This window comes from Tachyglossus aculeatus, chromosome 10, assembly GCF_015852505.1.
Source record: "Tachyglossus aculeatus isolate mTacAcu1 chromosome 10, mTacAcu1.pri, whole genome shotgun sequence".
Taxonomy (NCBI): Eukaryota; Metazoa; Chordata; class Mammalia; order Monotremata; family Tachyglossidae; genus Tachyglossus; species Tachyglossus aculeatus.
Genome location: NC_052075.1, coordinates 35,413,061 through 35,437,826, shown reverse-complemented (window position 1 = coordinate 35,437,826; position 24,766 = coordinate 35,413,061). Strand labels below are relative to the sequence as shown.

At 48.0% G+C, this 24,766-nt stretch overlaps 1 protein-coding gene and 1 non-coding gene across 2 annotated transcripts in view; both read right to left on the bottom strand.

Annotated features, from left to right (window-relative positions):
• Positions 1-2,042: 2,042 nt before the first annotated feature.
• The window catches only part of TES (testin LIM domain protein), a 42,216-nt gene continuing 19,492 nt past the window's right edge, over positions 2,043-24,766 (bottom strand). The window contains exons 2-7 of the mRNA XM_038753188.1: positions 22,942-23,027; positions 12,400-12,652; positions 10,329-10,679; positions 6,841-7,056; positions 5,771-5,929; positions 2,043-3,928 (exon numbers count right to left, since the gene is read on the bottom strand). Coding sequence (XP_038609116.1) covers positions 3,737-3,928; positions 5,771-5,929; positions 6,841-7,056; positions 10,329-10,679; positions 12,400-12,652; positions 22,942-23,027 — 1,257 coding nt within the window. The 3' untranslated portion in view covers positions 2,043-3,736. The remainder of the gene's footprint in view (positions 3,929-5,770; positions 5,930-6,840; positions 7,057-10,328; positions 10,680-12,399; positions 12,653-22,941; positions 23,028-24,766) is intronic.
• LOC119933882 lies at positions 5,097-5,238 on the bottom strand. The gene has a single exon (XR_005452750.1). It is a non-coding gene; the product is annotated as a small nucleolar RNA SNORA7 (small nucleolar RNA).

Here is a 24,766-nt window from a genome sequence, read left to right as displayed (position 1 = left end):
GCACTACACTAAGCTCTGGGGTAGACACAAAATCCATCAGGTCAGAAACAGGATGAACAGATATTGAATTCCTATAATACAGATAATAATACTATAATACAATACTAATATATATAATATAATATAATATAATATAATATATATAATAATCTAATACTATAATACAGCTAAGGCACAAAGCAGTGACTTGTCCAAGCTCACATAGCAGGTAAGTGGTGGCATAGCTGGGATTAGAACCCAAGTCCTCTGACTCCAGGGCCTGGGCTCTTCCCACTAAAACCTCCCTGTTTCTCAATCCAAACATCCACATAGTTCTGCCTCCAATATCCAGGGGAGAACTGCCCTCAGCCATTAGTGCTCCAAGATGGCACCATTCAGGATCAGACAGGACAACACCCAGCTGGTAACCCCCCCCACAAGACTCCAGGGTTCTCCCCCACCTCTGGGCACAGCCTCAGCTGTTTACGATTTCCCAACTCTGGCCGTCTGGCCTAGTTTACAGCATCTAATCCGGGGAGCAGAGGGAAAGGTGATCACTGCCAACCAAATGAGATCTGCAGGCTAAACAAGGAGAGAGTCCGCAAGAATCCTTTGCTTTATCATTAACCACTTCTTTCTCTTCCTCTCTTCTCCACCTCCTCTGAGCCCAGGCCCAACTATGCCCCCTATTGCCTTGACAGAGGAGCAGCTGGACATGGGTGAGAGCAGACACATTCAAATGATGTTGAGATGGTCGGGATTTTTCCTTTCCCACTGTGGCAGAAACCCCGTTTAGGAAGGAATGTGTTTACTCATGCGAGAAGCAGCATGGCTCAATGGGAAGAGCACAGGCTTGGGAGTCAGAAGTCATGAGTTCAAATCCTGGCTCCGCCAATTGTCAGCTGTGTGACTTTGGGCAAGTCCCTTAACTTCTCTGTGCCTCAGTTACCTCATCTGTAAAATGTGGATGAAGACTGTGAGCCCCATGTGGGACAATCTGATTGCCTTTTATCCTCTCCAGTGCTTTGAACAGTGCTTTGCACATAGTAAATGTTTAACAAATGCTAGCATCATTGCTTCAGGAGCTTGCAGCGCAGTGTATTCCTAGAGCTAGAGGCAGTGTGGCCTAGTGGATAAAGCTTGGGCCTGGGAGTCAAAGGACTTGGGTTCTAATCCTAGCTCTAACACTTGCCGGCTGTGTGACCTTGGGCAATTCACAACTCTATGCTTTGGTTTTCCCACCTGTATAACAGAGATGAAATACCAGCTCTCCCCCGAACTTACACTGTGAGCCCCATAAAGGGACTGTCATCTGACTGCATTGTATCTACCCCAGTGCTTATTCAAGTGCTTCACACGTTAAGCATTTAAATACCACAATTCTGACTATTAGATTCAATTAGATTACATACTATTTTTAATTAGTATTAATACATTAATTAGATTAGGTACTATTAGATTACAGAGAAGCAGCGTGGCTCAGTGGAAAGAGCCCGGGCTCTGGAGTCAGGGGCCATGGGTTCAAATCCCGGCTCCGCCAATTAGCTGTGTGACTTTGGGCAAGTCACAACTTCTCCGCGCCTCAGTTCCCTCATCTGTAAAATGGGGATTGACTGTGAGCCCCTTGTGGGACAAGCTGATCGCCTTGTAACCTCCCCAGTGCTTAGAACAGTGCTTTGCATATAGTAAGCGCTTAATAAATGCCATCATTATTATTATAAAATTTATGGAACCCCCTGTCAAGAGGAGCTATAGGCCTCTCTGCATATTGCTGCTTACATCTAATGCTTGTGAAGAATTAGAATGTGGTTCCTTCCTTCCCTAAAACCAAGCTGGGACTTAGGTATCAAACATCTCCTGCCCTAGTTCAAGCACAAAAGGGAAAAAAAAAAAAGAAAGGGGAGCTTTGCCCTCCAGCGGAGGACAGGGGAAGCTGCAGTTGCGGCAAAGCTATTAGGTTTTGGGGTTTATGCTGGCCGTCATCACCCCCTGCTGTAATCAGAGGGCAACCACACAGCCCTAGTTTCCCAAGGAGTAGACCGAACTGACACAACACAGGGTAATATGTGATCAAAGCCTTTAATTGGGAGTGTTAATACACATACCACTCCACTTCCAGGTGCATAGTTTGACGCTTTTGTAAATAGAGAGCTCTGGTTCATCATTGGCAACTTACAGGCAAAGGCGAAGTGTCGGGTGGAAGAAAAAAAAGTACACGATCAGCCAGAATTAGAAGGATTCAAAGACCAAGCCTTCCAAAGAAAAGTGCACTCATACAAAGAGGCCCCAGGGACTAATACATAAAAATTAGCACATATTTGGCTTCACTCTAAAAAGCAGGCTCTAGGTGTTTCTAAAAGGCCAGCAGACACTCTGACCCGTGATGGAAATTCTAATCTTACTACCATAGGTCAGAGTTTCAACCCCCCCAGGGAAGGCCACACTGTACCTCGTGACCCAGAAGAACTCCCCAAGCTCACAGACCCGAAGCATTGCATCCCTGTGAGACCAAGGGGAAACCACTAGGTTGCCGGCCAGAGGAGACACAGTCACAGGAGAGAGGCAACAAAGGACTGACTGTAACTTGTCAAGGCTTCCCGTGTGGACACCCCAATTATTCCTTCCAGCCTGGACCACCACCCTGTCCTGTTGATGTGGGACAAACCAACACTAAACCACTCCACCCTTCTCAACCTGAGCCAGGCAGGTCCAGTTCTTGGATCAATTAGTGCTAAGGAGCTTGCTGAGGAGACTAGGCAGCCAGGCATGACAGCATTAAGAGAAGTCGGGGCCTCGGGCCGGAGAGTCTAGTGGGGGCCCCTACAAGATCCTCAATAACGTCATTACAGCCTCACCAGCCAGAGTGAGGGAAGGGTTGCAGGGGAACCTTGGGTGGCCTGGGCAGTCGGGGCCAGGAAGTCTTTTGTCTCGGGGGTGGGGCGAGGGAAGGAGAGCGAAGGAGGAGACGGGAAGGAAGAAGCAGGAGTGAGGAGACTCCCTCTTCCGCTCCGCACTGCACCCTGTGGTTTGCTGTTACCAAAGTGGGGTTGAGGAGGTCCTCCTTCTGCCCTCCAAATTTAAGGACCCCTCATAGTGCAGCAAAACACCCTGAAGAATAAACATATACATGGCTTAGATGTCACCTCTACACCTCAAACACTTTTCCCCTATCCTAGGTATTATCACTCAGTGACCTCTCCCAAACAATCACCAAGGTTTCTCTTGGAAATGGGGAGCTCGGGGCTGGTGGAATAAGTACAAGTTTGCATTAATCACTCCACCCTCAGTTGGGCTAATTGAGGCAGGAGATATTTAGAGACACTTCTGGGGACAAGCAAGCTCCTCTCATGCTGCTCGATTCCCTGCACTTTAAAAGAGTAGTATCCCCTTTAAAAGCCAAGATTTGATGGGATGGGATGAATTTATAAAGACCATCATCTGGGGTCATTTAAGCCCTTGTGTTAATCTGGCCCTGATTGGGATGGATAATCAATATAAAAATGTCTCGACTTCCTGAACAAAAATGTCCACATTTCAGGACTGTCCAGGGCAACTGCCGTGCCCACTTAAACCAATATCACAAAGGGAAAGAGCAAAGGAAAGCATACAGAATAAACACTGCGTTTTACACTCACTCTGCATTCACTTCTAAGATGATTTCAACGTCACTTCCCCATGCCCCAAATTCATTTTACAGTAGAAGTGCAGACCTCTTTAGAGCCCAGGGGTGTCTCGATCTTCACCGGGGGCTCGCTCCTTAGGACATCATCATCTTCTTACACTCCACTGAACAGAAGACCATCCCCTCAATGGGCATAAACTTCTGGCCAATCAAGCACTTGCTGCAACAGGAGCAGAGGAAGCACTCCGTCGTCGCGTGCCAGTTGAAGTTGTTGTACGTTACGCGTTGCACCTCGGGGTCAATCGCGTTATGGCAGCCCTGGCACACCTGGCCAAAGAAGAAAAAAGTCAAAAATTAAACAGGGTATGTGGTGGACAGGTCAATTCTTTATTTTAGAGAAAAGGTGGTTGGAACCGTGCCTGGAGCGTAGTAAGCGCTTAATAAATGCCATGATTATTAGGGGAGAAACTCCCTATCAATCCATCTGAGACCCTCAATAAGAGACGAAGGCAGCAGAACTAGCTGTTCAATCAGTCATATTAACTGAGTGCTTACAGAGCACTGTACTAAGCACTTGGGAGAGTACAATATAACAATACAACAGACACATTCTCTGCCCACAAAGAGCTTACAGTCTAGAGGGGCGACAGGCAGTAATATAAATAAATTACGGTTATGTATGTAAGTGCTGTGGGGCTGGTGGGTGGGGAATGAATAAAGGGTGTGACACAGAAGGGAGTGGAAGAAAAGGAAATAAGAGCTTAGCCAGGGAGGGCCTCTTGGAGGAAATGTGCCTTTGATAAGGCTTTGAAGGGAGGGGGCGACTAACTGACAGATATGGAGAGGAAGATGTTCCAGACCACAGGCAAGGTGTAGGCAAGAGGTCAGCAGCGAGATAGATATGATCAAGGTACAGTGAGAAGGTTAGCAGTAGAGGAGCAAAGTGTGAGGGCTGGGTTGTAGTAGGAGAGTAGTGAGGTGAGTTTGGAGGAGAAAATGGGATTGAGTGTTGTAAAACCCAGTGGTGAGGAGTTTCTGTTTGATGCTTGGAACATAATAATACTTTGAGCCACATCACCCTCCTCAATCCCACAGTCCAACCAGGCCAGATTCCCTCGGGCAGCAGCAGCAGGGTGCTTAGCACACCATGTGCAACACAAAAGAGAAGGCAGCAGCCCCCTCCCTCCTGTAACCAACCCAAAACTCACGACTCCACTCTGGTAACAAGCATTCCACCAAAGAGAACATCTTAATTTTGGTTCACCTGCTCATCTTGTTTTATGCCATTAAGTCGTTTCTGACCCATAGTGACATCATGGACACATCTCTCCCAGAACGCCCCGCTCTCCAACTGTAATCATTCCGGTAGTGTATCCATAGTTTTCTTGGTAAAAATACAGAAGTGTTTTACCATTGCCACCTTCCGTGCAGTAAACTCGAGTCTCTGCCCTCGACTCTCTCCCATGCCGCTGCTGCCCAACATAGGTGAGTTTTGACTTGTAACAGATTGCCTTCCACTCGCTAGCCACTGCCCAAGCTAGGAATGGAATGGGTATGCCTCTGCTTTACTCTCCCTCCCGTAGCCGAGACTGGTAGAGTACTGGAAACTTTCCAGGTGCAACTCTGAGTTGGGGGTTCACCTGCTAGGTTCTTCTTCATCTCCAATCCCACAGGGATTTAGCCTCTCTGTGTCTCAGTTTCTCATCTGTGAAATGGAGACTACTTGTTCTCCCTCCAACTATCTGATCTGATTATCTTTTACCTACCCGTTGCTGGCACATACTAAGCGTGTAACTGATTAACTATTATTATTATTATTATTTAAATTCATCACCTTCCCCTGGAGCCGAAAGGCAACCCAGGCAGAGAATGGAGGTGGAAACTTTTCCTGAGAAGTCCCCTTCCTCATGTTCATGACCTCTTGCTTTCCCTTTGGGGAATCCTTCTTGGTATTCCGAACAGATCCAGAGCCTGGGGAAGTTATTCCACTCAGACACGGTCCAGATGGATCTTACCCGATATGCCTGGATGGAAGTCTCTCATTTGAGAAACCAGCTGCTGTGAACCCAAGTCAGGCTCCCAGGTCAGGAGGGGGAGGGAGGGCAAGAGTGGTAGGGGAGGGCCTGGGATGAGGAGGAGAAGGCTCTGCTTCTCTCCAGAGACTCTCACCGCCGCGTGGTTCTTCACGTAGCACGGTTTGCACGTGGGCTTGTCGTTAACCATGACGTAGATTTCCCCAGCCAAGACACAGTCGCAGTCGAAGCAGCAGAAGTGCTTCAGATGCCAGTTCTGGCCCTCCGCCTGGGTGTACTCATTGCTGAAGATCAGCTGGGAAGACAGGAAGAAGAGAAGCCATGTCAGAGGCTCGGCCGCTCGACGGCTCATCTTGGAGGTGCTTTCCCAATCTCCACAGTGGCCCAGCCCCCATCCTTATCTTTTCAGTGATACAGGTTTGGCCACAGTGAAGCAGAAGTGCCTCAGATGAAAGAGCCAGGGGACACGGGGTCTAATCCTGGCTCCATCACTTGCCTGCTGTGTCAACTTGGGCAAATCACCTCACCTTTCTCATCTGTAAAATGGGGATTCATATCAGTTCTCCCTCCCCCTTAGACTGTGAGCTCCATGTGGGACAGGGACTGAGTATGACTTGATTATCCTGTATCTAACCCAGTGCTTGGCATACAGTAAGGTCTTAAATACCACTATTATTATTATTATTATTATTATTATTACAATGGTGTTCTCCTAGTCTCGAGTGAGAATCCAACACCTGGGTGTCTGGGCCTTTCGTTTTTCACTAGTGTTGGATCTGGCTCAGCTTTTCTACCTGGCCAGAAGAGACACTCGCCCTTAGCGAGGCCTAGTGGAAAGAGAATGGACCGCAGAAAGACCTGGGTGCTAATCCCGGCTCCACCACTTGTTACCGTGCAACCTTGAGCAAGTCGCTTTACTTTCTCGGTGCCTCAGTTACCTCATCTATAAAGTGGGAACTAAGATGGGAAGCCCCACCTGGGACATGGACTGTGTCCAAACTGAGTAGCTTGTATCTACACTAGCATTTAGTACGGTGCCTGGCTCTTAGTAAGCACTTAAATACCAACAACAAAATTAAAATTCTCCAGGTCACCCTCCTTTCTGGCTGACAAGTCCCCGGTGGGCATGGTGTGGCGTGTGTGTCGGGTCTCTGGCTTCCCGTAACTTGGCCACGCAGTGGGCCAGCCCCGGCTCTCGGTACCCACCTCGTCACAGCCGGCGCAGCGTGGTTTCTCGCTGTCGCAGTAGTGCCGGCCGCAGTACAGACGACCACTCTTCCAGAAGTAGATCATGTCCACCAGGAGCTCGTTGCATGTGCTGCACACGAAGCAGGCCGGATGCCACAGCTTGTCATAGCCGGCCCGCTCGGCGTACACGGCCGGCTCGCCTTCCTTCATGGACAGCTTACAGTGGTAGCAGGACTGGAGGAGAAGAAGACCACATGAATGTGTGCATGTGTAGTGGTAGGGAGGTGGGGGAGGTTCAAAGAAAAGAACCTCAGGGTACGGGAGTGAGGTCAGAAAGGTGATCCTCCAGAAATACCCACACCCCACCTCTGGAGAGCCAAAGGATTCACCTGGGTGACCTTGGGCTCAGCATATAAACAGACAGAACAAGGACACTGGCTGGCCACAGACGGCTTTTGTCACAATCATTCATGAAGAATGAACAGAGCACTGGCACTTCACATAAGTCCTTTCTCGATTTTTAAGGAGAAACAATTCAGTGAAACGACGAATTCAAAATTCTGAATGAAGAGATTTGAGCATAGCAGGGTATAGTGGTACCAACAACTCAGCATACTATAAATTACAGGGCAGGACTATACACAGCGGCCAAGTTGGGATGCTTCACTGCCCTTCCCCATGATCTGGAGGACAGCCGCCCATGTTTGAAGCTGACACTCTAGGCATTCCACCCCTCCAATGACACTGTATGATCTTGGGCAAGTCCCTTAACTTCTCTGTGCCTCAGTTAATATCATCTGTAAAATGGAGATTGAGACTGTGAGCCAAATATGGAAGAGGGACAGTGTCCAACCTGATTTGCTTGTAGCCATTCCAGTGCTTAATACAGTGCCTGGTACACAGTAAGCGCTTAACAAACACCACAGTTATTATTACTGGCTATGCTTGTGCATGGAGAATAATAATAATAATGGCATTTATTAAGTGCTTACCATGTGTAAAGCACTGTTCTAAGCGCTGGATAAGAAATGTTTCTTGGTCTTGCTCTCCCTGTCTTCAGCACATAGGACAGATAGTGAAACTTTGCCTGCCTTGACTCATGAGATCTAAAGCAATAGATTTCTAGGGAACCAGAAGACATATCGTATAGAAACAAAGCAGGAATATGAGCGGCCTCAAAGCAGTGTGAGCTGGTGTGGTTAAGGATATTTTCACAATGATGGAAAGGGTATGAATTAATGACAAGAAAATACACAAGGCAAGGAAGGGCAAAAGGAGAGCTTTTTGCTGAAGACTGTTTCCCCTCTAGACTATAAACTCCCTGTGGGCAGGGAACAAATCTACCAACTCAGTACAGTGGCTGGACACATAACAAGCGCTTCACAAATAGCATGAAAAAAGCACATAGTACAGTGCTCTGCGCACAATAAGCACCCAATAAATACCCTTGATTAATCGATTAGTTTAGTAGAGAACACAAGTGGGTTGTTCAGGTTGGGAAAGGTTAAATGTTACTATTTGTACAAATAGCTAAGGGAAAACTCCACTCTAGATCAGCCTATGGGTCAGTTTTAGAAATTTACAAATCTGGGAGGCACAGATTTTGAGCATCACTAAAAAAGAAAAAAGGATGTAAAAACCCAAATTTCTAATTCTAGTGAGGCTCTGGGCTCTCACAAGAAGCTTATACAAGTGCCTCCAGTCATCCTCAAGAGGCAATCACTTCCTAAAGAAAGCATTCAAGACTGATTCCTCCCTGTGAACGATGAATGCTTCAAAACACCACCATTTTAGATTGCTTCACAGGCCTGATCAACACTTTCTAGAACAAGGGGACTTGGAAACTATCAAACTTGGGCCAGGTTTAGAAACCCAAAAAACAAATGACAAAATTCTACATCTGTAACTCTGAATAGAGGTGAAGAAAGGGAGCAAGGACAGTACTCTCTCCCCTTCAAAGTCTTATTTAAGGCATATCTCCTCCAAGAGGCCTCCCCAGATTAAGCTCCACTTTTCCTCATCTCCCAAGCCCTTCTGCGTCACCCTATCTTGCTCCCTTTGTCCTTCTTCCCATCTACCAGCCTCATGGCACTCATGCATATATCTGTGATTTTATTTATTTGTACTGATGTCTGTACCCCCCATCTAGACTGTGAGCTCATTGTGGGTAGGGAATGTCACTGTTTATTGTTTTATTGCACTTGCCCAAGCACTTAGTACAGTGCTCTGCCCACAGAAAACACTTAATAAATACAATTGAATGAAAAAATGAAATACACTGTATGCGACCCGAGGGACAGGGACAATGTTTAATTCCCCCCTGTGCATTCTGTCCCAGCACTTATCACAGTGCTCTGCACCCAGTTAGAGCTCCATAACTACTACTGATGCTACCACTGAGGGATGTGGCCACCCCATCACCCCGGGGAGCTGGTTCCAGAGTTGTATCACCTCATCAGGAAGTTCTTCCCCTAACTGAGATCTCTCCCGCTTTAATGGAAACAATGAAAAATTGTTGACCCTATGAGAAATGCCCTGGTATTTCACATTCTGGTTGAGCCAAGGGAGGAAAATGCTGCTTTGAGTTTAAAAATCCTGCTTTTCCCCAACCTTCTGTTGAGCATTAAGAAGTAAATTCCGGGGGAATAAAGAATAGTTAACTGCAAGTGCCAATATCGTTTCAGGAATTGGGCAGGAGTGTAAAAAAAAAAAAAATCAAAGCCTTGTACCATAAAATGCCATAGCAACAAACTGTTTTTTTTCAACAACAATTATTCATTTGGGGGACTCCATAGCCACGTGAGCTAAAAACAGCTAAGTTTCTGGCATGGAAGCTTGCAGCATTCTCTGGAAACTGATTCCCCTGTAGCAGAACTAAGCCCACTCTACCAAGTGGCAGTGAAAGGGCTGCAGGGACTGATCAGGCTCCACGGAATTGCAGGGTGATAAGGAGAGGACAGAAGTACTTCCCTTTTGCTTCTAGAACAAGAAGGGTAATCTGAGAATACCAGAGCTGGAAGAGACTGTCACAGAGCCCCTGGACCAGCCCTGTCTCCAGATAGAGGAATTCTTAACTCATCCAGAGCTCTCGGTCTCTGCTTACAGACATCCAGGGAGAGGATTCCTCAACATCCCTAGAGAGCCCATGTAACTGTTATATCACCCTGCCAGGAAGTTCTTCCTTCTGCCTAACTCAAATCTCTCCTGGTTCAGTGGAAGCTCATTTCTACTTGAGTGGTGGTCAGGTGAGAAGCAGCATGGCCTAGTGAGTAGAACACAGGCCTGAAGTCAGAAGGACTTGGGTTCTAATCCTGGCTCCACCGGATGTGTGTTGTGTCACCTCGGGCAAGTCACTTAATATCTCTGGACCTGAGTTACCTCATCTGTGAGCCCCATGTGGGATAAGGACTGGGTCCAACGTGATTAACTTGTTTCTACCCCAGTGTTTAGACCAGTGCTTGGCACATAGTAAGCACTTAACAATTACCATTATTATCATTACTTACATACTGGGCTGCTTTCGGGGCTGCAGATTTATTCTCCAGCGCCCCGACAGCCGCAGCCATGCCCCGGTCCGCGCCCGGGTCCGCGTCGTCCACGTTGCTCTGGTCCCCCGCGCCGCCTGCGTCCACCTCCCTGGGCAGCTTCACGTCGCCCACGCCCAGCGCCTCCTTCTTGTATTTCTTCACGAACTGCTCCATCTGCTTCACCTCGCCAGGCGTCAGCTCGTGGCATCTGGCCGGGTCCTGGTCGTGGGCAGGGAGCTGCTTGGCCAGCTGCTTCTTCCGGTACTGTGCCCCCTCCGAGCCGGCCACGGGCTGCTTCTCCTTCGGGAGCATCTGCATGTACTGGCGGGCCTGTACCGTGGCAACAAAGGGACACCGGGTCAGGCTGCCCGAAGGCCAGAGAGCCCAAACACGTGTTGGCATCCCAGGCTGTGGGATGGGGATGGGGGGATCCCCAAATTTGTGCTCCCCTTCTATTACTCGCACACTTATCCCTCCAAGTGCTTAGTATGGTGCTCTGCACACAGTAAGCGCTCAATAAATATGACTGAATGAATCCCTCACGGCCTCTCCCTTAGGGCCTTTGTACGTATTCAGCTCTGCTCCTTTACTCATTTCTTCAAGCCCCTGCTCTACTCCCAGCTGCTTCTGAGTTCCTCTTCCCAATCCCACAGAAGCCATATGATCCAGATATGCTTATCTTGCACAGTAGATAAGCAGCTCTTGAATGGTAGAGACTGGGCTCTCTGTACTCTCCCAGGGGCTTACTGCAGCGCTTGACACACAGCAAATAATAAGTACCACTGATTGACTAGTACATTAATATCACAAAGACGCCTCCCCGCCCACTATTGGACTGTGAGCCCCCAAAGACACGGACACCCACTCCAACAGTTTAATCCCCCCAAGGGACATGGACCATGTTTAATTCCCTCCTATTATTCTCTCTCAGCACTTAACACAATGCTCTGAACCCAGTTAGAGATTAATGTATACTATCGATGCTACTACTGAGGGATGAGGCCACCTCATCACCCCAGGGAGCCGGTTCAAGAGTTGTATCACCTCGTCAGGAAGTTCTTCCTCCTAACTGAAATCTTTCCCGGTTTAATGGAAGCAATGAAAAATTGTTGACCCCATGAATAATGCCTTGGTATTTCACATTCTGGTTAAGCCCAGTGAGGAAAACACTGCTCTGAGCTTAAAATCCTCCTTTTCCCCAATCTTCTGATGAGCATTAAGAAGTGAATTATAGGGGAATAAAGACCCAGGATTTAGACAGTGGTACCAGTTCATCAAACAGGATGGAAAATACCCTGAATGAATGAAGGATGGAGGTGCCCAGGTAGCATTAGCAGCAGGGTGAATGGACCAAGGATAAGGTCGATCATCTGAATTACCCCATTATGCAGTGACGCTGCTTTTTAGAACCATGCCGAGACAGCTCAGCTATATGATGGTGTTTGCTAAGCAACTGCCAAGCACCATAGTAAGCACTGTGGTAGAAACAAGGTAGTAATGCAAGGCACAGTCCCTGTCTGACACAGGACTCAGAGTCTTAGAAGAAGAGAGAACAAGGATTGAATTCCCATTTACATACGAAGGAACTGCAGCCTAGAGAAGTCAAAGAGGCCTGCTGGGAAGCAGTGTAGTCTAGTGGAGAGAACACGGGCCTGGGAGACAGAGGCCTTGGGATCTAACCCCAGCTTCACTACTTGACTGCTGTGTGACCTTGGGTAAGTCAATTAACTTTTCCAGGCTTCAGTTTCCTCATCTGCAAAATAGAGGACTTACACCTTTTAACCTCCTACTTGGACGGTGAGCCCCGTATGGGTCAGGGACTGTGTCCAACCTGATTATCCTGTATCTATATCCTGTATCTACTCCAGTGCTTAGTACAGTGCTTGACACACAGTAAACGTTTACCAAATCCCACATTTACAAATGTTACGTTGTTAGCTCGAGGGGAGTAGGTGAGGGAAGCCAGGACGCCGGGCAGAGAAGGCACAGATTTCCTGGTCTCCCTGGAGCGTTAGCCTAGGTGGGGGTTCCCGGGCCCCCCGTTCCTCACCAGCGTCTGATTCTGCACAGGAGGGGCCCACTCATAAGTCACGGTGTTGATGGAGACGTCCTTCTTGGCCGCCACGGGGCTGGTGAGGATCATGACGTTACGCTTGTACATGGGGATCCCGTCCGTCTTCAGCTTGGCGATCAGGGTGGTGTACTTGGTATCCTCGAATAGCCTCCCCACCTTGCGGTCTTCCTCGCTGCTGGTCGGGACATCGTGCTCCTCCTGACCACACTTGCAGTTCCGACAGATTTTCCTGAGCAACGGCAGGAGACAAGAGAGGAAAAAAGCTGTGAGGGGAACCCGCCAGTTAGGGCTGACGTCTACGACCCTGTAAACTCGTTGTGGGTTCTGCCTAGCAAACAGAGCACCGGCCCAAGAGTCAGAAGGAGCGGGGTTCTAATCCCGGCTCTGCCACTTGTCTGCTGTGTGTGTGTGTGTGTGTGTGTGACCTTGGGCAAGTCACTTAACTTCTCTGGGCCTCAGTTACCTCATCTGCAATATGGGGATTAAGAGTGTGCACCCTATGTGGGACAGGGACTGTGTCCAACCTGATTAATTTGTATCTACCCCAATGCTTAGAAAAGTGCTCAGCACATAGTAAGCGTTTAACAAGTATCATAATTATTATTAAAAGCAGCAGCTATCATTGCCCACTCACCTTGATCAATCATTCAATGTAGAGCACTGTACCAAGTGTTTAGGAGCATGCAACAGAGTAACTAGACATGAACGTTGCCCTCAAGGAGATTTTGCTCTGACTCCTGACCACCAGGGCCCACCGTGCAGGAGAGAAGCTGCCTCACCCCTTGGCATTCATCTCCCGGTAACCCCTTCTCCAGCCCGAAAAGGATTTAAACAGCTGCAGCACGTGACTTAATAACAACAACTGTGGTACTTGTTAAATGCTTACCAAGTGTCAAGGACTATACAAAGTGTTAGGGTGAATACAGGATACTCAGGCCTCACATAGGGCTCCCCGACTAAGAAGGAGGGAGAACAGGTATTGAATCCCCATTTTGCCGATATAGGAACTGAGGCACAGAGATGCAAAGTGATTTGGCCAAGGTCACAACTGCAGACAAATGATGGGATTAGAACCCAGGTTCTCTGATTCCCAGGCCTGTGAGGTCCATGTGTGACAGAGACTGTGTCCAACCTGATTTTCTTGTATCTACCCCTAGCTAGAGCCTGGCAAATAGTAGGTGCTTAACAAATACCATTTAAAAAAAAAAAAAACGAAGGTCAACCCCAGACAGAAGATGATTAAAAAATAGTCGATAGCAGTCAACAGATACGAAGGCATATTGGAGTGCTGAGGTTGGGGAGGAGAGGGGAAGAAGGAAGACGGGGGAGAAGGGCCACCCCATAATAATAATAATGATGATGATGATATTTGTTAAGTGCTTACTATGTGCAAAGCACTGTTCTAAGCGCTGGGGGGGGGTTACAAGGTCATCAGGTTGTCCTATGTGGGGCTCACAGTCTTCATCCCCATTTTACAGATGAGGTAACTGAAGCCCAGAGAAGTGAAGTGACCTGCCCAAAGTCACACAGCTGACAAGTGGCGGAACCGGAATTAGAACCCATGACCTCTGGCTCCTAAACCTGTGCTCTTTCCACTGAGCCACACTGCTTCTCTAACCCCAATACCCCATACCCCAATAACCTTCCTAGAAGAACTGGAAGCAGTGTGGCCTAGTGGCAAGAGCACGGTCTTGGGAGTCAGAGGACATGGGTTCTAATCCTGCCTCCGCCACTTGTCTGCTGCGAGACCTTGGGCAAGTCACTTCACTTCACCTCAGTTACCTCATCTGTAAAATGGGAATTACGACTGTGAGCACCAAGTAGGACAAAATGATTACACCGTATCTACCCCAGAGCTCAGAACAGTGCTTGGCACATAGTAAGTGCTTGACAACATTATATGAAGAGATCATTTCCAAGGCCTGGAGGTCTCCAGAAGAACAAGTGAGTAGCTAGCACAGGCGGTCAGTTGTGAGTCCTTTCTGCACAATGGCTGCACCATCTTAGCAGGATTGTCTGTAATAAGGGCTTACTGGGTGCAGAGCACTACCCTAAACCTTAGGCAAAAATTTACAGGTGAAAATTAGGTATGGTCCCCTGAGGGTCTGGGGCTCACCATGACGATGATGATAATAATAATCATAATGATAACTGTTGAACACTTACTAGGTGCCAAGCCCTGTAATACTCGGGGTAGTACACTGGAGAACAAGGGCAGGGGATGAGCACCAGACACACAAGGACGGAGCAATTATGTAGAAAAAGGAAGTGGCAAAAATAATAAAGACAGAGTCAGTGATATATGCCCAACAAGAAGGACAGGGCTGCCTTGAGGGAAGGTTGGTCCAGGGCTGGACTCAGCTGACCATCATGGCCTTCTTGTTTGGCCTGGCCAGCTACTCTGCCCCTGGGCACCTAGCCTTACCCACTACAGCAAGCATGACACAGTCAGATGTTCATTGCATATTGGGGGTGACAGATGGAGACAGAAGAGAGCCCAAACCTTAGGGTCTGAAAACTAAAACTATAAAACTATCAACTCTCAAATACAAATTCTAAAACAAGTCATTCTGAAAAGAGGGCAACCAAACAAGGCAGAGGAGAAAGAGGTGCAGAAGCCATCTAGACTGTAAGTAGGTAGGCAGGGAAATGTGTCTGTTATACTGTATTCTCCCCAGCACTACAGGGCTCTGCAGAAAGTGTTAATGAAAAACGACTGATTGATTTTGGCATCCAAATTCTGGGCTCAGCTACTAAGCAGAATACTGGCAGTTGGCACATAATACCTATTCTTTAATGTTACAGTCCCTTCTAGTTGTGGAAGACAAGCAACCTGTCTGCAATCACTAGTCAATTTCACATCCTTTAGTGACGGCTCAATGCCTTTTTGTTGATGGAGTCCATGAAGAGAACACCACCCAGAAAGCAGTCTTAGAAAACCTATTATCCACCCAGGGATAAAGAATAAATCGTGCTTGCTGGAGTTTCTGGATCACCTAGGGTTGTTCAAAACCTGGATTAGATTTCAACCCTGACTCACCAACATGATCTGGTGAACCTTATATCTTCATGTACAAATGGATCCAGTCTACTGGATTTACTGAATGCTTACTGTGTGCAGAGCACTGTACTAAGCGCTTGGGAGAGTACAACAGACACATTCCCTGTTTACAATGATCATTTAAGCTTCATGTCCATATATGCTGGATGAGTGAATATAAAACGTGGATGGATGACTGAAGCTAATCTTCAGGTTTGAGATTGGAGATTTAGAAAATGGTCCCATCAGCTCTGATAGGGCACATCCTTCTCTTTTAAAGGTCAAGGTGGACCTGAGGGAGGGGTGTGTGTGTGTGCTCTGTGTGGGGTTTGCTCCAATCACCTGGCGAAGCAGCACGGTGTAGTGGAAAAAGAGTAGAGGACCACAAGTCAGGAGACATGGATTCTAATCCCAACCCTGCCATATACCTGCTGTGTGATCTTGGCCAATTCACTTAACTTCTCCGTGCCTCAGTTTTCTTATCTCTAAAATGGGGATTCAATACCTGCTCCCCCTCCCCGTTACATGGGGCATAGACTGTTTAATCTGAATGAACTGTGTCTACCCCAGCACACAGCACAGTGCTTGTCCCCTAATAAGCACTTAAATACTAAAATACTCTTTAATTTATAATTATGGTACTGTTAAGCACTTACTATGTGCCAAACACTGTTCTAAGCACAGGGGTAGATACACATTAATCAGGTTGGACACAGTCCCTGTCCCACACGGGGCTCATACTTTTAATTCCCATTTTATAGGTGAGATCACTGAGGCCCAGAGAAGTTACGTGCCTTGCCCAAGGTGTCCAAGAGGCTCAGCTGTGCCCATGACATTCCCTTAGGCAGCAGGGAAGACATGATCTGCTGCAGAGGCAGAAAGCCAGACATCTTCTCCCTCCCTAGACATGGAAAACCACTTACCAACTCAGACTTCTTACAAGAGTGTGTAGCTGCATGGTGGCGTGATTAGTACAACTGATACCCAGCATCTCCTTACCACCTACCCAAGTATTGGGGTAGAAGAAGCTACAATGCAGCTGAGTGGCATCTCCAGCCCCAACAGACAAGCTCCTCCTTGGGGCCTGTTGAATCCTCTCAGCATTGGGCTTCCAGGTCTGCCTAGGGGAGCCCCTGGCCCCGCCATTGCCAAGCAGAGCACTCCATCAGCTGGGCAAGGAGCTGGCACATACCTTCCACCCGCTGAGTTCCCGGGACCATGGCTCTTCCCTTGCCTGCTTCCTCTTAGCTAGTCGCCGGCCCTCTGGGGAGAGGAACGGCCTGGGGTGCTCCAAGGGGCAGGATGGAGACATGGAGAGAGATCAGAGGAGAGAGGGAAGAAAAGCAGCTGAAAGGGGAAATGAGAAAAAAATCAAAACGAAACAAAAAAAAAAGAAGATGAAAGGACAGAGTGGGCCCAGGGGCATGAGATAGGTAAAGGAAACAAAGAGAAGAATTCTTGAGAAGGTGTAAACTGGGTGGAATGTGGGGGAGGATTGCAATAACAACAGTGATAATCAGTGGTATTTACTGAGTGCTTACTGTATGCAGAGCACTGTACTAGTTTGGGAGAATACAACAGAGTTGGTAGACACGTTCTCTCCTTATTAATAATCAGGAGTTATTATTATTATTGAGGGACAGCATGGCCCAGTAGAAAGAACATGGGTCCGAGAGTCACAGGACCTGGATTCAAATCCAGGTTCTGCCACTAGTTTGCTGTGTGGCCTTGTGCGGGTCACATAACTGGTCTGTGCCTCAGTTTCCTCATCTGTCAAATAGGGATGAAATCCTACACTCTCCTACTTAGACTGTGGGCCCCATGTGGGGCAAGGATTGTGTCCAACCTGATGATATAGAATCTATCACAGTATTCAGTACAGTGCTTGGCACACAGTAAGCACTTAATATAATAATAATAAACTGACAGTAATAATAGTACTACTTGTTAAGCACACTTATAATGTGTCAAATCCTGGGTAGATACAACACGAGCAGGTCAGATACAGTTGCTATTCCACTTGTAGCTCACAGTCAAAGCGGGGGCCGGGGGGAGAATTATCCCCATTAAATTAACGAGGAAACTGAGTACAAAGAAGTTAAGGAGTCAGGATTAGAAACCAGCTCCCTGAACCCCAGTCCTATGCCCTTTCTGCTAGGCCACGTGGCCACTACCTTTTGTAGACCCACCTCCTGCTGGCCTATGTTAGGTTTAAAGTCACCCTTTCAGGATCAAGGCTTCATTATGAGCCCACTCCAACGTGGGGTCCACCATGACCCCAGATCATTTTCTGCTGAATACGTGCTCAGCCAGGAAAACACATTACTTCCCTGCACCTGCGTCCAACAAACCACCAGTATGTCCTAGGCGTGGGGTCTCCAGGGTCCTTGAGACTCTGGGGAAAGATTGTTACCGAACACAAACCTCTCAATGAACTATTCAATCAATCAATCATATTTATTGAGCGCTTACTGTGTGCAGAACTATTCCCCCTTGGCTGGCGGCCCGCTAGGAAACTACCATTTCCAGAATAATTTCTGCCCAGTCATTAGCAAGCAGCTCTCCAGACCTCAGCTATGTGTGAGACTGAAACAGTATGCTGAAATCCTCAGCAAAGATCCCGTCTTGTTTTTGTTCCCCGGACACCTCAGCCTGAACCCCAGTGCTCCCTGGCTCTATGGAGCCTTGGAAGCGATGGGTTTGAGGTTCGCCCCTTCCTCTTTGGGAAGAGCCCCCATTTCCCCTTACATCCCCCCCTCAGCTCCCCCACCACCTACCGCTGGCCTTCAGGGCAATGTTTCCATCCATATCTCTGCCAGGCATCTGGGACCACCCACCACCCAGCGTGGGGTGCTCAGAGACCAGTAAGTTTTTAAGCAGCATGACCTAGTGGATAGAGCATGTGCCTGGGAATCAGAGGATCATGGGTTCTAATCCCTGTTCTGCCACTTGTCTGCTGTGTGACCTTGGGCAAGTCACTTCACTTCTCTGGCTCTCAGTTACCTCACCTGTAAAATGGGGATTAAGACCCTGAGCCCTAAGTGGGACGGGTAACTTAGCTCTGCTCCGCTGTGCTGAAACAAATATATGCAAATAGGACAGGATCTTCTAACACTGCTACTGAACTGGGCCACCAAGCTTACGCTACATCTCCTCATCTGCGTTGTGACATCTGGAGCAGGTGGGGGGTTCTGGAAACAAGATCAAACTGAAACCAGTCGAATTCAGTGGAGATGGCATTTTTAACATGAGGGGTCCACACCGCTTCGCTCCGGGAGCTAAGTGAGGGGCAAGAAGTTTGGTGGAGAGCTTCAGTGGCTGGGGCTGGAACTGGGCAGAACTTAGAATATAGCTTTACTGAGCACATGTGGATTGACATAAGATGGCAGAGGGCTGGTTGCTCTAGCCTCAATACCTGGAGCAGAGCCCTTGGAGGCCATGGGCATTTCCCTGGGGGGCAGAGGGTTGGGGAGGTGGGCACAGATATCAGCCTCAGCAACTCTAGCGCTTCAATGTGGGTTGAATTCAGCAAGATCTCGTGGGGGGCCTCCCTCCCTAAATGGAGTTGGTCCACCGGGGCTGTTTCAAGCACATAGAGACCCCAGGGAACTTCAATTCATGCATGGATGCCACGACCCCACAACAGTTGAAGGTTGTTGAGGATAACAAAGCTCAGGCAATGTAAGCTTGGGGTTCCTGCAGAGCAAGCTGACCCACCGTGGGGGGAAGGGGTCTTGTGGACTTTGGAAAGGTCAGGTGCCCCAGAAATCTGGACCCCCTCTCTCCCACTCCTGCCCTCACGGAGCAGACATTGACTGGTCTGGAAATGCCACAAGCAAAGGAGTAATTACTAAATGCTTGCTGTGTGCAGGACACTGTACTAAGTGCTGACAATAGTAAGAATAATAACAATAATAATTGTGGTATTTGTTGAGTGGTTACTATGTGCTAAGCACGGAAAGCAGCGTGGTTTAGTGGAAAGAGCACGGGCTCGGGAGTCAGAGGACATGGGTTCAATCCTGGCTCCGCCACTTGTCTGCTGTGACACCTTGGGCAAGTCCCTTCACTTCTCCATGCCTCAGTTCCTTCATCTGTAAAATGGGAATTGAGACTGTGAGCCCCATTTGGGGTGGGGACCGTGTCCAACCTTATTTGCTTGTATCCACCCTAGAACTTAATAATAATTATGATATTTGTTAACTGCTTACTCTGTGCCAAGCACTGTTCTAAGCACTGGGGGGGGGGGGTAGATGGAAGGTAATCAGGTTGTCCCACTTGAGGTAGCATTAGAACCCAGGTCCTTTTAAATCCCTGGCCAATGCTCTAACCACTAAGGCACACTTCTTCACTTTGTCGTAATAATAATAATAATAATAATAATAATAATAATAATAATAATAATAATAATAATGTTGGCATTTGTTAAGCGCTTACTATGTGCAAAGCACTGTTCTAAGCGCTGGGGGGGGGGGATACAAAGTGATCAGGTTGTCCCATGTGGGGTTCACAGTCGTGGAGGTAAAGCACTGGTGGTTTAACAATGGTTTAGGATGTGTCAAGTTACACCTAGTTTCATCTTTCAACACGATGGTTTCGGCAACCACATCGGCTTCCTCTACGACACTGGCTTTGGTAGTGTGAGTGAGGGTGGGGTAGGGTCAAGAGGAAATGGAGAATTTAAAAAACGGAAATGGGGGGTGGGAGGGGAGGGCTGAGGAGGTAGGATCACGTGACTGCCTGGTGGAATTAGCAGGGTGGGTCGACACATCAAAGGAGTAAAACTCCTGTGTCCAACCTTATTTGCTTGTATCTACCCTAGAACTTAATAATAATTATGATGTTTGTTAACTGCTTACTCTGTGCCAAGCACTGTTCTAAGCACTGGGGACACTCCTGTGTCCAGCCCTCTGCCACTTCAGTGTTGAACCTCTCTGACAATTCAGTAACATAGCTGTAGTACTCAACTGTGACTGACTGATTACCCAAATTTGGGTTGTTTAGGTCAAATTAAGGTTTCCGATCTGTATTCAAGAACCAATCCGCCATCGATAACATTCCTTCTACGGATTGGACTTCCTAGTTTTCAGGAACCAATTGGGTCATAAATCCAGGGTCTGCCTGTACAATTAATTGCTTGTTTCTGTGGCCAAGGTGGGGGGGGTGGGGGGGGGGAGAGAGGGGGAGAGACTGATTTGCATTTTAGGGGGAAATAAGGTCCCTTAGGGACTTTCCCCTGTGAGTCTGCAGCTCTGCAGTGCTTCAGAAGGCGGGCAGGGAGGAAAGGGCACAGGGGTACATTCTGGGAAAGAGGGATTTGGAGAGCTTGTCCTTGGGGCAGTTGCGGGGTGGAAGGGCGGTTCCCCAGGGAGCCCAAACCCAAGGCTTCCAGTCTCAGGTTTGGGCATGGAAAGCCTAAAATTAACCGAAATGGAGCACCCCCCATCCCCAAACCCCAGGTCAGGGCAGCTCAGGTTTTAGATGCCCATCCCTGCCTTACTCGGGGTCTGAAACACCGCCTGCCATCAGCCAAGGCCAACAGTGTTGATTTCCAACAGCTTGTGTTTTAGGTCAAAAGAAATATGGTCCCCAGCAAGCGTGGGAAACCTTCCAGCAAGGAAGAAACCCAGAGTGCTAAAATAAAGATGTGGTCCCAGAGGAAGGCAGAAATAGGCTCTGTAGACGGCTCAAAATAAAACTAACCAGCCCTGCTATTTTAGACTCTGTCAGCCATCCAAATGACAGAAGATGAATTAAGTCACGGAAATGTGGTTTTGTGGACCAATCAGCTCAGTTATAATGGAATGGTGGGGTAAGAAAAAGTTGGGTTTTTTTGGTTTTAAACAGCTATACCACCACCTAGCTCCCCAGAAATTGGTATTGAGAAGCAACATGGCATAGGGAAAAGCAGTGCGCCTTGGTAGAGAGAGCATGAGCCTGGGAGTCAGGACCCGGGTTCTAATTCTGCCTCCACATGTCAGCTGTGTGACCTTATCTTCTCTGTGCCTCAATTACCTCATCTGCAAAATAGGAATAAGAGTGTAAGCCCCATGTGGGGCAGGGACTGGGTCCAACCTAACTTGTACCTACCCCAGTGCTTAGAACAATGCTTGGGAAATACCATAATTATTATTATTCTTATCATCATCATCATCATCATCAATTGCATTTATTGAGCACTTACTATGTGCAGAGCACTGTACTAAGCGCTTGGGAAGTACAAATTGGCAACATATAGAGACAGTCCCTACCCAACAGTGGGCTCACAGTCTAAAAGGGGGAGACAATTCTTATTAGATGGGCCTTTAGCCATTCCTTTCCACATCAGGCAAAAACTCCTAACCACTGACTAGCTTTAAGGGATTCAATCAGCTCTCTCCTACTTATCCACTCTTCTCCCAGTATACCTCAACTCTCAATCTTTGCTCCTCTCAAGCTAACTGATCCATTCTGTCACCTTTCCCATCGCCCACCCTTATGTTCCTAATCTTCCTCTTTGCCTGGAGCTCCCTTTCCCATCAAATCTGACAGATCACAGGATCCCCAACTCCAAAGCCCTGCTGAAGGGACATCTCCCCCAGGAAGCCTTCCCCAACTAATCACTACCCTTTCCCAGTTTAGATGCCCCTGACTCCCCCCTCAGCATTTAAATACTCAACTCCTATAGAATTAATGTAGGCATCCTGCATACCCTGTTATATACCTTTGTCTTGCTTCCTCTTATCTGTAATTTAAGTGTCTGCCTCCCCCTTACGCTGTCGAGTCGTATCCAACCCATAGTGACACCATGGACACATCTCTTCCAGATTGCCCCACCTACATCTGCAATTGTTTTGGTAGTGTATCCACAGGGTTTTCTTCGTAAAAATCCAGAAGTGGTTTACCACTGCCTCCTTTCATGCAGTCAACTTGAGTCTCTGCTCTCGACTCTCTCCCATGCCGCTGCTGTCCAGCACAGGGGAGTTTTAGATTGCTTTCCACTCTCTAACCCCTGCCCAAGCTAGGAATGGAATGGCTATGCCTCTGCTTGACTCTCCCCATTGTAGCCAAGACTGGCAGAGTACTGGAAACTCTCTAGGTGCGACCCTGAGAGGGGTTGCCTCCCCCACTAGATTGTAAACTCTTTGAGACCAAAAATCATGTCTACTAATTCTGCTGGGCATTCCAAGGCACTTACTGCATTGCTCTGCACACAGTAGATGCTCAGTAAATACAACTGACCTGAGCTTAGTACAGTGCTTTGCATACACTAAGTGCTCAATAAATATGACTGAATGAATTGATGGATTTGTAGGCTTGTTGTAGGTAGGGTACATGCCTGCCAACTCTTGTCCTGTACTCTCCCAATCGCTTAGTACAGTGCTCTGCACAACATGACAGTTCAATAGATACCATTGAAGAGGACAATTTGATGATGGTGTCGGGGATTTAACCCACGGAAAGGAGACTGCAGTCATACTGTGCGTTTCACTCTGGCTTACCTCCAGAAATGCAGCTCAAACCCTTCGCATTTCTCCTTGCACTTCAAACAGGGGGCACCGAATCCCTGCTCGTGCCCGAGCCCCATCTGCCGAGGAGAAAACAAGGTGCCACACTGTTACTGGACAGAAACGTTTCCAGAATTATCACTTCAATCTCCATGCCCAGTCATATTCCTCTCAGAGCTTACAGACAAATTACATTTGAGGAAGAGGGAGGGTCGGAAAGGGTGTGGGCAACACGGGAAGGGGAGGAGGGGAAGGAGAATACCATTGACAATGATGCCACTTTGTTAATGTGCTTCTGGTGCCCAGGAATCCTGGTGCCCCCTCCATCCAGGGTTTGTTCTGGAAGCTGGCTAACAGAAGACACTGGTGCTCAGGACTGGCCAATGATGATAATAATAATAATAATAACTGTGCTATTTACTAAGCGCTTACTATGTGCAAGCACTGTACTAGGCGCTGGGATGATACAAGCAAATCAGGTTGGACACAGTCCCTGACCCATGTGGAGCACACAGTCTCAATCCCCATTTCACAGATGAAGGAACTGAGACACAGAGAAGCGAAGAGACTTGCCCAAGGTCACACAGCAGACAAGTGGCAGAGCCAGGATTAGAACTCATGACCTTCTGACACTCAGACCCAAGCTCCATCCACTACACAATGCTGCTTCTCTGAGAAGCCTGCAGAAAGTGCTGTGATCACAACAGGGTTGGGAGAGAAACATTCCACCTTGTCTGGCCCAGGAAGTTCGATTGGGCTGCTGAGCTGCTTCTGTGGTGGAGCCTTCAGCACGATCACTAGATCTTGCCCATGTTCACAAGGATCTGGAAGGAGAAGGGGTGAGAAAAATCGAAGAAAACCACTGTCCCCAGATAAACCAGCTCCATTTCACAGAAGGGCAAACTGAACAGACGTGCTACTGCCGTTTTCCAAAGGGGAACTTCACCAGTATCCGGATGAAAAGAGTTCAGCCTGATGCCAAGAGAAGAGTCTGGGAAGTGCCACAAAAAACTCCCTCCCTCAAGGGGCTGTCACACCCCTTTAGTGGTTACAGCTTTTAGGGCCATGTGGCTGGTTTCTTCTCCGTCCCCTCTCTACCGGGTACAAGAATTGTGGTAATAAAAAAATGTTGTTTGGTGATTTTATGGGCTTCAGTCAGAATGGAGTTAAAGTCTGTTTCCGGGTAAAGCCAGGCCTAGGAAAAGTAAGCCGTGTTAATGAGGTCATACCTCAAGCTAAATCTGCCTCTTCCAGCAATTTAAGACTAGGCTCGTGCAATGTAGCTGAAGCAGCTACGAAAAGCAGCGTGGCTCAGTGGAAAGAGCACAGGCTTGGGAGTCAGAGGTTATGGGTTCTAATCCCGGCTCCGCCCCTTGTCAGCTGTGTGATTTTGGGCAAGTCACTTAACTTCTCTGTGCCTCAGTTATCTCATCTGTAAAATGGGGATTAAGACCCTGGGCCCCATGTGGGACAACCTGATCACCTTGTATCCCCCCAGCCCTTAGAACAGTGCTTTGCACACAGTAAGTGCTTAAATACCATCATCATGTAGCTGGCACCTACATGGTCACAAGTCTCCCCGGCACAGGGTACCGCTCTACACCCCCTGGGGAACAGATAGAAGACCTAGGGGGTGCAAACCCTGCCTCTGAAGAGTTTACAGTTTAATGGGGATCAACGTTCCCCATCTCTCAGTTCACTTGGCTCTGTTCTCGCCTGAAAAGAGACACGGCCACTGCTCGGAAGAAAAAGACTGATAAATTGTTTCCTTCCGAAAAGGACTCCGTGTTCTCACCCCCAGACCTCCTTGATTGGGTCA